The sequence below is a fragment of the Stegostoma tigrinum genome, chromosome 21, assembly GCF_030684315.1.
Source record: "Stegostoma tigrinum isolate sSteTig4 chromosome 21, sSteTig4.hap1, whole genome shotgun sequence".
NCBI classification, from domain to species: domain Eukaryota; kingdom Metazoa; phylum Chordata; class Chondrichthyes; order Orectolobiformes; family Stegostomatidae; genus Stegostoma; species Stegostoma tigrinum.
Genome location: NC_081374.1, coordinates 4,412,536 through 4,428,188, shown reverse-complemented (window position 1 = coordinate 4,428,188; position 15,653 = coordinate 4,412,536). Strand labels below are relative to the sequence as shown.

Genomic DNA, 15,653 nt, shown 5'->3' with positions numbered 1-15,653 from the left:
AGAGATCTCTTCTAAAGGGCAAAGTGGAAGGCAGCAGAGAAAAAGGGCATTCTGGATAATAGATGTCATAGAACAGTTTGAGACAAAGCTACAGGGGTATGTGAGGGTGGCATGAGACAGGTGGGCAAAGTACTGTAAGAGCAGGTCTCCTGGTGAGAATAGCTATAAACAGGGCCTTTTGATGAGAGACTGGACGTAACATGTCTACTTTATGATGATGCAAAGCTAGGAAGGAAAGTGAACTATGAAGTGGACATACAAGGTCTCTAACAGGCAGAGACAAGAAATTAGGAAAGCAAAGGATATATTGATTCCTTGCTGGTGAGGCCACACCTTTTTAAAAATTCATTCATTCACAGGATGAGGGTGTTGCTGGCTAGGTCAGTACTTATTGCCCATTGGGCAATTATGAGTCAACCACATTGCTGGGTCTGGAGTCACATGTAGGCTACACCAGGTATGGATGGCAGTTTCCTTCCCTAAAGGACATTAGTGACCCAGATGGATCTTTCCCAATGGATTCGTGATCATAATTAGACTCTTAATTCCAAATTTTTATTGAATTCAAATTTTACCATCTGCCACGGTGGGGTTTGAACTCAGGTCTCCAGAACATTACCTCGGTCTCTGGATTAACAACTATCCAGCAATAATACCACTAGGCCATTGCCTCCCCTGGAGTACTGTGTACAGTTACTTACTTGAGAAAGGTTGTACTGACACTGGAGGGGGTGCAGAGGGGGTTCACTCGGTTGATTCAGGAGTTGAGAGGGTTGGCTTATGAGGAGAGACTGAGTGTGCTGGGGCTATACTCATTGGAATTTATAAGAATGAGGGGGATCTTACAGAGACATGTAAAATTATGAAGGGAATAGATAAGATAGAAGCAGGGAGGTTGTTTCCACTGATGGGTGAGACTAGAACAAGGGGACATAGCCTCAAAATAAAGGGAACAGATTTAATATAGAATTGAGGAGAAACTTTGTCACCCAAAGGGTTGTGAACCTGTGGTGTTCCCTGCCCAGAGAAGCAGTTGAAGTTTCCTCATTGAATGCTTTTAAGGCAAAGATAGGTTTTTGAACAGTGAAGGAATTAAGGGTTATGGTGAGTGGGTGGGTAAGTGGAGCTGAGGCTATGAGAAGATCAGCCATGATCTTATTGAATGGCGGGGCAGGCTCGAGAGGTCAGATGGCCTGCTCCTGCTCCTAGTTCTTATGTTCCTATGTTTAGAGAAGGACTGTGAGAATGAGGAAATCTTGAAACAATTTATTAAGACTTTGATGAAACCACGTTGATAACACTGTGCACAGTTCAGGCCTCCTTTAAGGAATGATAAATTTTCCCCAAAAAGTTTGCAGCTGAGACTCACTGGATTCTTTTATGATATGAAAGGATTGTCCCACATGATGGGGGTTTGGGTACAATGCTCCTTTACACCTGGGAGTTTAGAAGAAAAATGTTGAAATCATTGAAATGTATGAAATTCTTAGAGGATCAGCCAGGTAATTACTTAGATGTTCTTACCCCTGGTTAAAGAGTCTAGAAAATAGAATCCCAGTCACATGATAAAGGGGCAACCCTTTCACACATGAAGAGAAGTTTCTTCATTCACAGGACTGTGAATACTGAAAATTCTTCAGAGAGCTGTGGGTGTTGAGTGTGTTCAAAACTGACATTCTTAGCTTTTTTGGACTCGAGGGAATCAGGGATAGGGGAAGAATGTGGGAAAGGGGATTTCAAGTAGAAGGTCACCATGATCCTATTGAGTGCTGGTTTAATGGTCTGTATAGACTCATCAGAGTTTTACATTCTTATAATGCACTGACTACAGCTTGAAGGGAACACCTCGTTGACTGTAAAGTGCTCTGAGACATCCTAAGATAGTGACGGACATTGTAAAGCCTTTCTGGCATATTTATTGAATTCAACTCAGCAGCTTTTCACGGTGGGACTGTGAACCCTTGACCTCTCCGTTGCCAGGTCCCACACCATAGCTGCTGACTTACTCCATATTCAACGTGGACTGCAAGACGGCAGATTTCACCATGGCTTTTATACAGCTGCTTTTCCCAGTTTGATGCATATCACAGCAGGTGCACAAGCTCTCTGTAGAGTTTTCCTAATTGAATTGCTCCTGGCCAGATGCACCCATGTGTTTGGCTCCACTTCAAGACAGCACTGAATTTAAGCTAGCTAATGGACATTCCTTTAGGCTGCAGTGCTAAGGAGGTATAGTGCTTTCACTTCCATCTCATCCAGTGCACATTCCGTTACTTTGTGTTGATGTGTGCTGGTGGCTGCATCTTTTTTTTATAGGGCATGAAGCCAATATAAATGATTTAAAGGCTGGAGCCCCAATTGTAATGTCTCACAATGACTATCGTCGAGCCTTTATCACAAATGTCAATTGTCATTCCTCCTCGTGAAACAAAAAAATCCACGGATTGAATAAATCTCAGCAGCTTCCTTAAGGGATTAGCAGGATTGAGAAGGGAAGTGAAATGGGTGATGAGAAAAGCTCCTGGGTTTCTGGATCAGGAAATTACTTTGTAATCTGAAGAGGTGATCTCTTTTTTGCAGTATCCTGGATGATTGGACCAGGCAGTTTCTTCTTCTTGATAACAAGGTGTGGAGCCGGATGAAAACAGCAGGCCAAGCAGCATTTTCTTGACTATGTCCTGGGTCTGCGGACAGTGGTTTGGGTCCAGTGGAGCTATACACAGATAGACTGTGGTGATTTGGCAGGTGAAGTTCACAGTTTCAGGCTTTCAGTCATGTTCCTGAACCTTGTTGATCATTCAGCACCATCTCAGTCACTAGGATTGACCGTTATCTTTCATGTGACAGAGGGACAAACATTTCTAATGGTCCTGTAAACGTCCTCCACATTGACAATACTAATTAGCTCCATATACCAAAACAAGTGACCTCACTGGATTCCTTCTGCTGTTTGCATTCACCCATGATTCTGGGAAACCCAATGGAATCTGTTACCAGAGATAGTAGGAACTGCAGATGCTGGAGAATCTGAGATAACGAGGTGTAGAGCTGGATGAACACAACAGGCCAAGCAGCATCAGAAGAGCATGAAGGCTGATGTTTCAGGCCTAGACCCTTCTTCAGATTTTCTGAAGAAGGGTGCAGGCCCAAAGTGTCAGCTTTCCTGCTCCTCTGATGCTGCTTGGCCTGCTGTGTTCATCCAGCTCTACACCTTGTTATCTCGGAATCTGTTACCAGTTGTTTCTTGATGGGTTGGTCAATGACAATGTTCCTGGACCAAGGTTTATTAACAAGGAACAAGAGTATGCGATTCAGCCCTTTGAGTCTGCTATGCCATTCAACAAGGTCATGGCTATTCTCAACTCTACATTCATGCATATCACCAAAGGTGTTTCATCCCCATGGTCATCAATAATCAGTCTTTTATAATTCACTCGTGGGATGTGGGTGTTGCTGGCCAGGCAGCGTTCATTGTCCATCCATAATTGTCCAGATGGCAGTTAAGAGCCAGCCACATTGCTGTGGGTCTGGAGTCACATGTAGGCCAGACCAGGTAAGGATGGCAGTTTCCTTCCCTACATGGCATGAATCAGCCAAAAGGGTTTTTCTGACAATCATTTCATGGTCATCAGTAGATTGTTAGTTGCAGACTTTTCTTATTGAATTTAAATTCCACCATCTGTCATGGTGGGATTCGAACCTGGGTCCCAGACATCAGCAGAGTTTATGGAATAATAGTCTAGTGATGATGTCACAGCCATCATTAAAAATACTTAAAGATTCCTTCCAAGCAATAAAATTTCAAAGACTCATAACCCACTGAGAGAAAAAAAATCCTCTCCTGCCTTAAATGGGAGGCTTTTGTTTCTAGCCTGAAAGAGGAGGAGATGGCCTCGTGGTATTATTACTGAGCTGTTAATCGAGGTAACGTCCTGGGGACCTCGGTTCAAATCCTGTCACAGCAGATGGTGGAATTTGAATTCAATTTAAAAAACAAAATCTAGAATGTAGAGTCTAATGGTGACTATGAATCCATTGTAGGGGAAAACCCATCTGGTTCACTAATGTCCTTTAGGGAAGGAAAGGGCCTGCTGTGTTCATCTCCTGAGATGCTGCTGGGCCTGCTGTGTTCATCTCCTGAGATGCTGCTGGGCCTGTGGTGTCCATCCAGCTCCACACTTTGTTATCCTGGATTCTCCAGCATCTGCAGTTCCCATTATCTCTCACACAACTACCATACTTACCTGGTCTGGCCCTACATGTGACTCCAGAGCCACAGCAACGTGGTTGACTCTTCACTGGCTTCTGGGTAACAAATGCTGCTTAGACAGTAACACCCTTATTTGAGGAGTGAGGATAAAGAACTATTACCTCTAGTTATGGATTCTCACAGGAAAGGAAACGTCCTTTCCTGATCAAGTCCCCTCAGGATCTTATATGTTTCAATAAGTCACCGCTGGCTCCTCTAAACTCCAATGGACACGGGCCTGGCCTGTTTAATGATTCCTCAAAGAGCTAACCACTCATGCCAGGTATTAGTCTGGTAAAGCCTCTCTGAACTGCACATAATGAATTACGATTGTCTTGTAAGTACAGTGACCAATATTGTACGAAACACTCCAGCTATAGTCTCAGCAGTGCCCAGTATAACTCAAGCATACCCTTTCTATTCTTACATTCAATTCCTCTCACAATAAAATGTAATATTCTATTTGCTTTCCTAACTACTTGCTGTACCTGCATACCAAATTTTGACTAAGTATTTGCCTTCAAACCAGTTGTTCTCAGACATTGTAATGGGGACTTTAGGAGGCTGGTGTAGATCAAAACATGCCCTTCAAAATCTAGTGAAGAACTTAACTCCAGTCACAGCCTCTGTATGTCATCAGTGGAATGGGTAGAGGTAATGCAATATGAGCATTAATCTCTTCAGGATCATTACCAATGTGTAAGATAATATAATAGGCAACAAGTAAGCATATAAAACATGCAACATAATCTGGGGTGAAGTTAGATATCAGCAAGTTTTGCATCATACAAGTTGAAATTTGTAACAAGTTAATGAGCATGGATTTACTGTAACTATGAAAAGTAGCTGGGTTAATATGTCATTCTGATTAATATCACTATGTAGAAAAGACAGTGAATTCCTGGGTTTGTAAATCCCACAAGAGATGGCAGACACTGTACTTGCTGGTGTTGTTCATTCGAGTCCTGCTCTAACGTTACTCACATCAACGATAAAGGAAATTGGAAGTGCCACTCCAAGTCCCGTCACATCATGCTTCTTACATCACTTGTAAATTGGACATCCACTTTATAATTTCATTTTGCTTTTGTGAATTGCTTGAAAACCATTGGGGAAATGTTGGAATCTCAGAATTATTGAACCATGTTGACATAATGGAAGATGAAAGTGGAAGGGATAATGAGCTCCATTTTGAAAGAGCTGGAATGGTTCACGAACCCGACTGAGTGTGGCATCTGTAGTGAATTAAAGTTTGATAAATTCTGTTTCTCCCAACTGCTGAACGATGAGCCATGGAGACAGGCAGATCCCAGGACTGAACCTTTGGTCTACACTTGGTTAGCTGCTCTATGTTGGGAAGATGACAGAGAGAGTGTTGATGCTACAATTTACCTCAGCACTCCTGAGTTAGATGTGAAATACCACTTTGGAATCCTGTTCTCAACTGCAAAGCAAAAAGCCCTGCATTTGGATAGCATTGGGTGCAGGTACAATTTTTGTTTATTCACATGGGATGTGGGCATTGCTGGTTGGGGCACATTTATTGCCCATCCCTAGATGCCCTTGAGAAGGTGGTGCTGAGCTGCCTTCTTGAACTTCTGGGGTCCATGTGATGTAGAAGGACAAGGGAACAGATACATGGGAATACCACCTCCTGCAAGTTCCGCTCCAAGCCACTCCCATCCTAACTTGGAAATATATCACCGTCCCTTCCCTGTCATTGGGTCAGAATCCTGAAATTCTCTTTCTGTATTGTGGGTCTACCCACAGCGCCTGGACTGCAGCAGTTCAAGAAGGCAGCTCACCATTGCCTTCTGAAGAGGCACCTAGGAATGGGGCAATGAATACTAGCTCAGCCAATGACACCTACATTGAGTGAATAATGTAAAAATGCCATTAGGGAGGGAATTCCAGGATTTTTACCCAGTGACAATGAAGAGACAGCAATATATTTCCAAGTCAAATGGTGAATGTTTTGGAGGGAAACTTGCAGGGGTGGTGTTCCCGTGTATCTGTGGCCCTTTTCCTTCTGGATGGAAGTGGTTGTGAGTTTGGAAGGTGCTGTCTGGGAATCTTTGGTGAATTTCTGCAGTGCATCTTGCATATGGTACACACTGCTGCTCCTGAGCATTGGTGGTGGAGGGAGAATGTTGGTGTATGTGGTGTATTGATGTGGTGCATTTATGGGTAGGTCAAGTGGCATTGTCACTAAACTATTAACCCAGAGATTCTGGGGAGCTGCGTTCACCGGCCACTGGGAGCATTTGAAGCCAATAAAAAATCTGGAATTAATGAGTCTATTGATGACCATGAAACCGTTGCCAGTTTGTCAGGAAAACACCCATCTGGCTCACTAATACTTTTAGGGAAGGAAATCTACCTTAGTGTCCCTGCATGTGACTCCCTCATACAACAGTGTGGTTGACTCTCAACGGCCCACCAGGCAATAAAAGATACCCTCATCGTGTGAGGGGATTAAGAAAAATGTAATTGATTCAGCATTCCCACTGCACTCACCAAGCCCTCTTTGGTAACACTTCCCAACCCCATGATCTTGATCTCCTCTGAGTCACGCACCATCCTGGCTTGGACAGATACTTTTCTTGTTCCCCAGTCAACATCCTGAAACTCCCTTCCTGACAGCTCCAAGTGTGTGCAGCTGTTTAGGAAGGCAACTCACTGGAACTGAAATTCCATTTTCACATTGGCGAGATGTGTTCAGGTCAGTCCTGTCCTTCTCAAATTTTACTGTTTTTTTCCTTCTAGCTCTCGCCTTCGCGAGGGGCAACCAGGGAGGAGCAATAAATACCCATCTTGCCAGTAAATGACCACGTCCCAAAGCTTTATTTTTCATTCCTCCCATTGTTGGCAAGGAATTCATTTCTGGCTTTGCACATGTGGAAGGTTTTGGAAGGCTATTGGTGCTGCAGGAAATGTAACCCAATAATTGTTAGTTCCTTCTGGAGAGGAAGGAGAATTACACGACGTGATTTCATGTCTATTTTATGATTTTGTTGCAGGATGACTGGAAACTACTTACAAAACATGGGCAAGTGGCTAATTGTGCTGGCTGTGTGCCTGATAACAATCTGCGGACAGGTCAGCCTGGCCTCAACCCATCATCGAAGCCACTCAGGTGAGTACCGATATTTGATCTGGGTGCTCTGCTTTCCTCCCACAGTCCAAAGATGTGCAGGTTAGGGTGGGTTGGCCATGCTAAATTGCCCCGTAGTGTCTAGGGATGTGCAGGCGAGATGGGTTAGCCATGGGGAATGCAGGGTTACAGGGATAGAGTAGAGGGGCTGAGTCTACGTGGGATGCTCTTTGGAGGGTTGGTGCTGACTCGATGGGCCGAATGGTCTCCACCTGCACTGTAAGGTTTCTATCTTTCTAACGTATTACCTCTGTATTTTCTCAGTCTGTATCTCTAAATGTTCAAGGTATGAATTAAAAATGCATGTGAAAATGCTTCCGTAGCACAGAACCCAAGAGTGGAAACATTTCCCCTCTGACAGCTTCACTGAAACTTTCCACAATATTGAAGATTTCTGTTAGGTCAGCCCCCAGCCCCTCTTATCAAGAGAAAAGTTAGATCATGAAAACGCTTTCCATCGAGGCTCTGATTTTTGGGTTTCATACACACTACTCTGAGGTCTGGAACTACATCTCAGAGACAGGGAACAGTCTCTTTAGCTTTTCGCACCATTTAAATTGACCATGACAAGCACACATTCCCAATCATTTCTTTTTAGAGTTGTTGATTAAAAATAAATATTGGGCAAGACCTGAGGAATGAATCCCCTGCCCTTCCTCAAAATTGTGCCCATGGGATCGTTCCTGTCTACCTGAGAGGCCAGTCAATCACCCGAAGGAGTCATGAGAACATGAGAAGTGGGAGTGGGGAGGAAGCCTCTTGAGGCTGCTCTGTCATTCAATAGGATCGTGGCTGATGTTTTCATGGGCTCAGCGCCACTGGCCCACCCATTCACCATAACCCTCAATTCCTGTAATGTTCAAAAATCTATCTCAAATGCCATCTGCAGATAAAAGATGAATAATTAACACAAAGGAATGGAAGCTGTTAGTGAAGTAAAGAATGGGCATTCCCTATGTCTAAGCTTATTGTTCAGTTTCCTGGTGAGGGTAAATTGACAGGAAAAATCAGCATTTCATTGGGATTAGCAGCCATTAGCAGGATTGCTTTACTGTGTAAGACACCTTAAAAGAACCCTGTCTGTGAGCAACTTAATTGAATTCATTACCACAAACTATCTAATCTCGTTCAAAAATATTTTCCATTGAAATAAATCTCCAGTCAATTCTCTTCGTACTTGTGCGTGTGACCTGGGATTAGAGCATTCGGCTGATCATTTATTGAAATAAATTGGTTTTAATTGTGACCGTTAAATAAGGCAGCTAAAATGTCAGTGCTTAACTTACAATGTTTGGCAAATAAGCTACAAAAAGTGTGTAAAACAATAAAGTATCCATTCAGAATTAAATTTGTTTTGAGACACATTTGATTTGTTTTGGTTAGTTTTGAAACAAAAATTCCTGGCAGTATTTATTGTTTTGCATGATTCCATCCCATGAATTATTACAAGGACACAACAAATAGGCCATTCGGCCCCTCAAGCCCACCTCACCTTTCTATCAGATTATGTCAGCAGTCACGTGACACCAGGTTATAGTCCGACAGGTTTGCTTGAAATCACAAGCTTTTGGAGTGCTGCTCTTTCAGCTGATTTAGGGGGCACACTCCGAAAGTTTGTGATTTCAAATAATCCTGTTGGACTACAACCTGGAGTCATGTGATTTCTGACCATGACCACCCCAGTTCAACACCGGCAGCTCCACATCATTACTAGATCACGGCTGATTCGTCCCAAGCTTCTTTTGTGTCAGCTCCTCAGAGTCCTCAATTCTTCAATATTTCAAAAATCTACATGCCTCATATTCGCCAGATCTGTTGAATTCAATTTTACATTCTTTTTCTGGTGTGATTTGAACTCACAACCTGTTTGTGCTGCCCTGTCTGGTCTCCCATTCCTTTCTTAAAATTGGGCTCATCCAAAATTCTCCAGGTGCTGTTTCCGAGCTCATTTCACACCTGTGTACCAGTCTGCTCTGTTTCATAGAATCTCTACAGTGTAGAAACAGGCCATTCAGCCCAACAAGACCACGCCGACTCTCCGAAGAGTATCCCACCCAGATCCACGTCCCCTACCTTGTCCTGGTATTTCCTATGGCTAATCCATCTAACCTAGACACGACGGGCAATTTAGCATGGCCAATCCACATAACCTGCACATCTTTGGACTGTGGGAAGAAATCGGAGCACCCAGAGGAAACCTGTGCAGACACAGGGAGAATGTGCAAACTCCACACAGACAGTTGCCTGAGGGTGGACTTGAACCTGGGTTCCTGGCGCCATGAGGCTGCAGAACCTTGCAATCTGGAATTTTTGAATTCTTATCCTTGTTTTCAAATCTCTCAGTGATCAGCACACCACACTGGCCCAAAGCCCTATCTCGGTAAACTCTGCACAACCTTTTCGAATCTCTGCATCTCTTTCAAATCTAATTTCTCGCAGATGCCTGACTTTTAATTGCTCCTAAATGCTGGAAATCCCTCCAGTTCTCTGCCTTTCTTATGTATTTTTTGGTTTTCAAAACTATCTTTTACAGCAAGATCTGGTCAGCTGTCCGTCACTGAGGTGGCTTGGTGTCAAATTTTGTCTGATACAAAAACAGAAGTTGCTGCAAAAGTTCAGCAGGTCTGGCAGCATCTGTGGAGAGAAATCGATATTTTGGATTCAGTGAACCGTCCTCAGAAGCTTCCTCTGCTAAATCTTCAGAGAAGTGTTTTGTGGTGTCTCACTGTGTGTCAATATGCCTTGACAATTGTAGTGACTGGTTACGTAGAGCATGCTTCAACGTTTCAACTTGCACAGTGCTATCCACTCCTCAGTCCTCCCAGTCAGACCCCCCATTTGATTGGACTGTAGCTCCTGCATTTGTGGTAGGAAGTATTAGCACATGGCCTCGTTCCATCTCCAAAACAGCCAAAAGGGAGATAATAGGAACTACCGAGGCTAGAGTCTGAGATAACAAGGTGGAGAGCTGGATGAACACAGCAGACCAGGCAGCATCAGATGAGCAGGAAATTTCTGGAGAAGGGTCCAGACCCAAAACGTCAGCCTTCCTGCTCCTCTGATGCTGTGTGGCCTGCTGTGTTCATCCAGCTCTACACCTTATTATCAAAAGGGAGATATCTCCAACTAAAACCAGTGAACAGCAAAATCAGGTCAGACAAATGAGGGTCGACCTGTTCAAGTGGTACCTCTTCGGTACTGCACTGAGGAGCCAGCCTCAATCAAGGGTCAAATTTCTGGAGCTGAGCTTTGAACCTCCAGAGACAGAAACAGGGAATCCACTCAATGAACCCGCAAACGGGCAGCTGTGTGTGTGAGCAATTCGTACTGTACGCCGTGCGCAGTTTGGATACAGGTAGATTGTTGGAGGGATTTGCTCCTTTTACCTTTAGCTTATCTGTTCCATTTTGCAGTTGTTCATGTTAAAGCGGGCACATGTGAAGTGATCGCTGCGCATCGCTGCTGTAACAAGAACAAGATTGAGGAACGCTCACAGACTGTCAAGTGCTCCTGCTTCCCTGGGCAAGTAGCAGGAACAACACGGGCAGATCCATCGTGCGTTGACGGTAGGACATTTCCCCCAAAGTAAAAGAATTTTAAGTTAAGTGAGGCTCCTGAAGCCATGGCCAAACAATATCGCACAGAAACAAGCCATTCTGCCCAACCACACTGGACTACTCTCCATATACAAACAAGAATAGGCCAGTCGGCCCTTCAAGCCCATTCTGCTATTCAATCAGATCATGGCTGATGTGATTTTAACCTCAACTCTACATTCCTGTATATCCCTGATAATTTTTTCAGGAATCTACCTACCTCTGCCCGAAAAATATTCAAAGATCCTTCCTCCACTGCCTCTTGAGGAAGGGAATTTCAAAGACTCACAGTGATCAGATAGAGAAAAAAAAATGTTTCCTCATCTCTGATTTAGACGGGCAATGTTTCATTTTTAATCTCTGACCCATAGTTCTACATTCTCCAGCAAGGGGAACCTACCCCTCCACCTGGTCAAGAAACACTCTCCTTCTCAACCTCTCCCCTCAGCCTGAGGTAGGGTCACCCTCAGATTAAATCACCACCAGCCATCTCTCTCCAATGAGAGAGCCGCTCTGGGGGCTGGTAAAATGTGACAACTTTACCTTACCCTGATCTGGTCACCAGCCTTCCTGTCAGTGGGAAAGATTTCTCCTAATTTCTGCTATCAATATTGAATCATTGTCAAGAAGGGACATGAGATCGAGTCTTCTAACCAGGACCCAAACACAAGAAAACCAGCTTGGTTTCCTTTCTGAGATAACAAGGTGTGGAGCTGGATGAACACAGCAGGCCAAGCAGCATCAGAGGAGCAGGAAGGCTGATGTTTCGGGCCTAGACCCTTCTTCAGAAATGGGGGAGAGGAAGGGTGTTCTGAAATAAATAGGGAGAGAGGGGGAGGAGGATAGAAGATGGATGGAGGAGAAAGTAGGTGGAGAGGAGACAGACAAGTTAAAGATGCGGGGATGGAGCCAGTAAAGGTGAGTGTAGGTGGGGAGGTGGTTGGAGGGAATAGGTCAGTCCGGGGAGGACGGACAGGTCAAGGGGTCAGGATGAGGCCAGTAGGTAGGAGATGAAATGGGGCTTGATGTGGGAGGAGGGGATAGATGAGAGGAAGAACAGGTTAGGGGGGCGGGGATGAGCTGGGCTGGTTTTGGGATGCAGTCGGGGGGGGGTAGATTTTGAAGCTTGTGAAGTCCACATTGATACCATTGGGCTGCAGGGTTCCCAAGCAGAAAATGAGGTGCTGTTCCTTCAACCTTTGGGTGGCATCATTGTGGCAAGTCCCCACCTCCCTAACCTGTCCTTCCCTCCACCTATCCCTTCCTCCCACCTCAAGCCCCATCCCCATCTCCTACCTCCTAGCCTCATCCCACCCCCTTGACCTGTCCGTCCTCCCTGAACTGACCTATGTCCTCCCTATCTATGCTCATCTTTACTTTCCCTGCCTCTTTAACTTGTCTGTTTCCTCTCTACTTATCTTCTCCTCTATCCATCTTCTATTCACCTCCCCGTCTCTCCTTATTTATTTCAGAACCCCCTTCCCCTCCCCCATTTCTGAAGAAGGGTCTAGGCCTGAAACGTCAGCCTTCCTGCTCCTCTGATGCTGCTTGGCCTGCTGTGTTCATCCAGCTCTACACCTTGTTATCTCAGATTCTCCAGCATCTGCAGTTCTTATTATCTCAGGTTCACAAATAAAACCTTTTAGAAAACGAAGCTTGCTGTCCTCACCCAGTCCCGGTCTTGCATGTGACAGGAGTCCCCATTCAAGTAAGAATAACTTACAAAAACCTTCTGTTGTATCAAATTTCCAACAGTGGTTCAAGGAGTTTAACCAGTTTCGGGAGACTAGCTGGGTAGTGAAGGACATGGTGTAATGGTAGTGTCACAGTAATTAGTATTATCCTATGGCCCAAGCTAATGTTGTGGGCGCTGGTTCAAATCCCACCCTGACAGCGGTGAAATAGGGCTCTGATTTTAAAAGCTGCCTGGAATTAAAAAGTTAAAAATGTAACCACTATTGATTCTTATTAACCAGCTCTCTGGGTCACTGAAAGCCTTTAAGGAGGGAAGCCTGGGATAGCAAGAACTGTAGATGCTTGAGTCAGCGACAACAGTGTGGAACTAGAAGAAAAGAGCGGGCCAGGCAGCACAGAGGAACAGGAAATTCAATGTTTCGGGCTTCATCCGGTCTGGCCTACATGTGACTCCAAACCCACATCAATATAGTTAATTTTTAGCTGCCCTTTAGATTATTAGGGATTGGCAGCAAATACTGGCCTAACTAGCATCCCATCTAACCAAGCCACACCATCACTCCAGAGCGACAAATAGCACTGTCTGCTGTTTATAAGAGATATTGACTGCACCAAGTTTGGAATCAGGCATTGTTCCCTCATTCTTTTCGAAGAGTGAGCTAAGAAGAATGAGAAGTGCTGTCTTTGAAACAAATAGGATTTGTAAAGAGGCTTGACAAGATGTTTCCCCTCATGGGAGTGACTAGGACCAGAGGGCACAGTCTCATAATAAAGGGGCACTAATTTAAGACTGAGATAAGGAGGAATTTCTTCTCTCAGAGCGTTGAGAGTCTTTGGAAATCCTTGTCACAGAGAGCTGGGAGGAAGAGTCCTGGTGGGTATTTAAGGTTGAGATAGTTTCTTGATCAGTTGGGGAATCGAGTGTAACGTGAAATAGGGCAGGAAAGTAGATAGAGGAGATATCTAAGGAAATCAAATTTGTGTTAAATAAATGTGTTAAGGGTATTGGACCAAAGGCAGGTAAATGGAGTTAGGCCACAGATCAAACATGATTTCATTGAATGGTGGAACAGGCTTGAGGGGCTGAATGGCCTAATCCTGTTCCTGTGCCCTTATGTTCCTGTGAGGTCAGAACAGCCACAAACCTACTGAATGGCAAAACAGGCTTCAGCAAGCGAATAAGTTCCTGCTTCTGATGGTCTCCTGGTCCCTGATTTCTCCTTCATTGGCATGATGCAGGGTTAGGGTTTAACCTAAACGATGAGGCAGAAGGGTAGGAACATTATGAAGATGGTCAAGAGGCCAGGGCTTGTGCCCCTGCTTTTTTGCCTCTAACATTTGGTTGGAAATAAGAATAATAATTGATTAATCCCTGGCTAAATAACAGCATCCAGTAATTAACAAAAATGAATATGGGCTGAATGTTGGCCCAAGCTTTACATTGTGATATCAACCTGGAAATTCTGAAGGTGATGATTAAAAAAGAGACGTGAACGGGAAAAGGAGCCTATGGATTAATATTGATCAGTGGACAGTAACTCTACTGTAGTTGCTAATCTTCGAGAAAGTATTTCTCACAAGAGCAGGGACTCTTAATGCTGTCAGTGACCATTTGCTAGCTCAATCCGCCTGGCTGTGTGAATATAAAGTGTGTTCGCTAGTGTAGAATTAGAACAGTGTGTCAGTGATCCGAGGTGTGAGGTGAGTCAGCATTGTATTCGTGACAGATGACGTTATGTGATCTCCTTGTTAGAATCACTGTCTGTTAGTCACCGAGACAACCTGGTGAGAGGACAATTTCTGGTAAAATCCACCGATTTCTCGCCAAAGATGAAGTGATGGCTTCACTCGCGATTATTAAAGCTCTTGTGTGTTCATTGCTGCTTCCTGACTAGACCTGGCTCTAGAAGCTGGGAAAACCTGAATTTGCTAATGGTAGTGAAGACAAAAGGTTAGGGTCCAGTTTGGGACTGAGGCCAGGGATTTCACAAAAAGTATGAGATAGAAGCAGAAGTAGAGCATTTGGGCTCTTGAATTTGCTTCACCAATGAATCAGATCATGGCTGGCTCTGTTCACATTTCAAGTTCCACATTCCCACCTCCACCGTTGAGTATCCTGTCTATCCACTGCTCTCTGAAAATTTTTGTCTGCTCAATTATCACACTGCCTTCTGAAGCAGAGTCACAAAACTGTCCAAACCACAGAGAGAAAAAATATTCTCCTAATTTTGGTCCTGAATGGGCAACCACGAATTTTAAAACATGCCCCCTAGTTCTGGACTAACCAACAAGAAGAAACATCCTTTCAACATCCTCTTTGTCAACACTTTTATATACTTCATTTAAATCAAACTCTCCCTCTTCTGAACTGCAGTGGAGACAAGACCAGCCCATTCCACCTTTCCTTATAAGATAATGTTGAAAGTTAGGGATAGATGCAACATTCACGATAGAGCTGGAATCGCATTTGGTTGGGGGTCAAAGACTTGGTTGCAGTAAGGTTTTAGAGTAGATCTGTAGCTTGGGTTGTTGATGTTGTGGTTGGTTGGCTCACCGAGCTGACTCGTTAGGTCACAGACATTTCATTACCCCACCGGGTAGCATCATCAGTGCAGCGTCTGATGAAGCACTGAGATATTGGGAACTGCAGATGCTGGAGAATCCAAGAAAGCAAAATGTGGGGCTGGATGAACATAGCAGGCCAAGCAGCATGTCAGGAGCACAAAAGCTGACGTTTCGGGCTTAGACCCTTCCCAAAACATCAGCTTTTGTGCTCCTAAGATGCTGCTTGGCCTGCTGTGCTCATCCAGCCCTTGTTATTTGTGATGAAGCACTGTTGTGTTTTTCCCCTGTTATTTAAACTTTGGGGTCCGTTGAGCTGGATTACCTCACTCCCGGTTTTTCTTCGCAATGGCGGGTATATGGGGTCAAGCTCTATGTGTTTGTTGATGGCTTTCTT

General features: G+C 44.3%; 1 protein-coding gene across 3 annotated transcripts in view; it reads left to right on the top strand.

The window, feature by feature from the left end:
* The window catches only part of tafa3b (TAFA chemokine like family member 3b), a 68,439-nt gene that overhangs the window by 43,336 nt on the left and 9,450 nt on the right, over positions 1–15,653 (top strand). For all 3 annotated transcript variants that reach the window (XM_048553262.2, XM_048553264.2, XM_048553263.2), the window contains 2 exons: positions 7,270–7,385; positions 10,817–10,969. In XM_048553262.2, the coding sequence (XP_048409219.1) occupies positions 7,271–7,385; positions 10,817–10,969 (268 nt within the window). In that variant the 5' untranslated portion in view covers position 7,270. The remainder of the gene's footprint in view (positions 1–7,269; positions 7,386–10,816; positions 10,970–15,653) is intronic.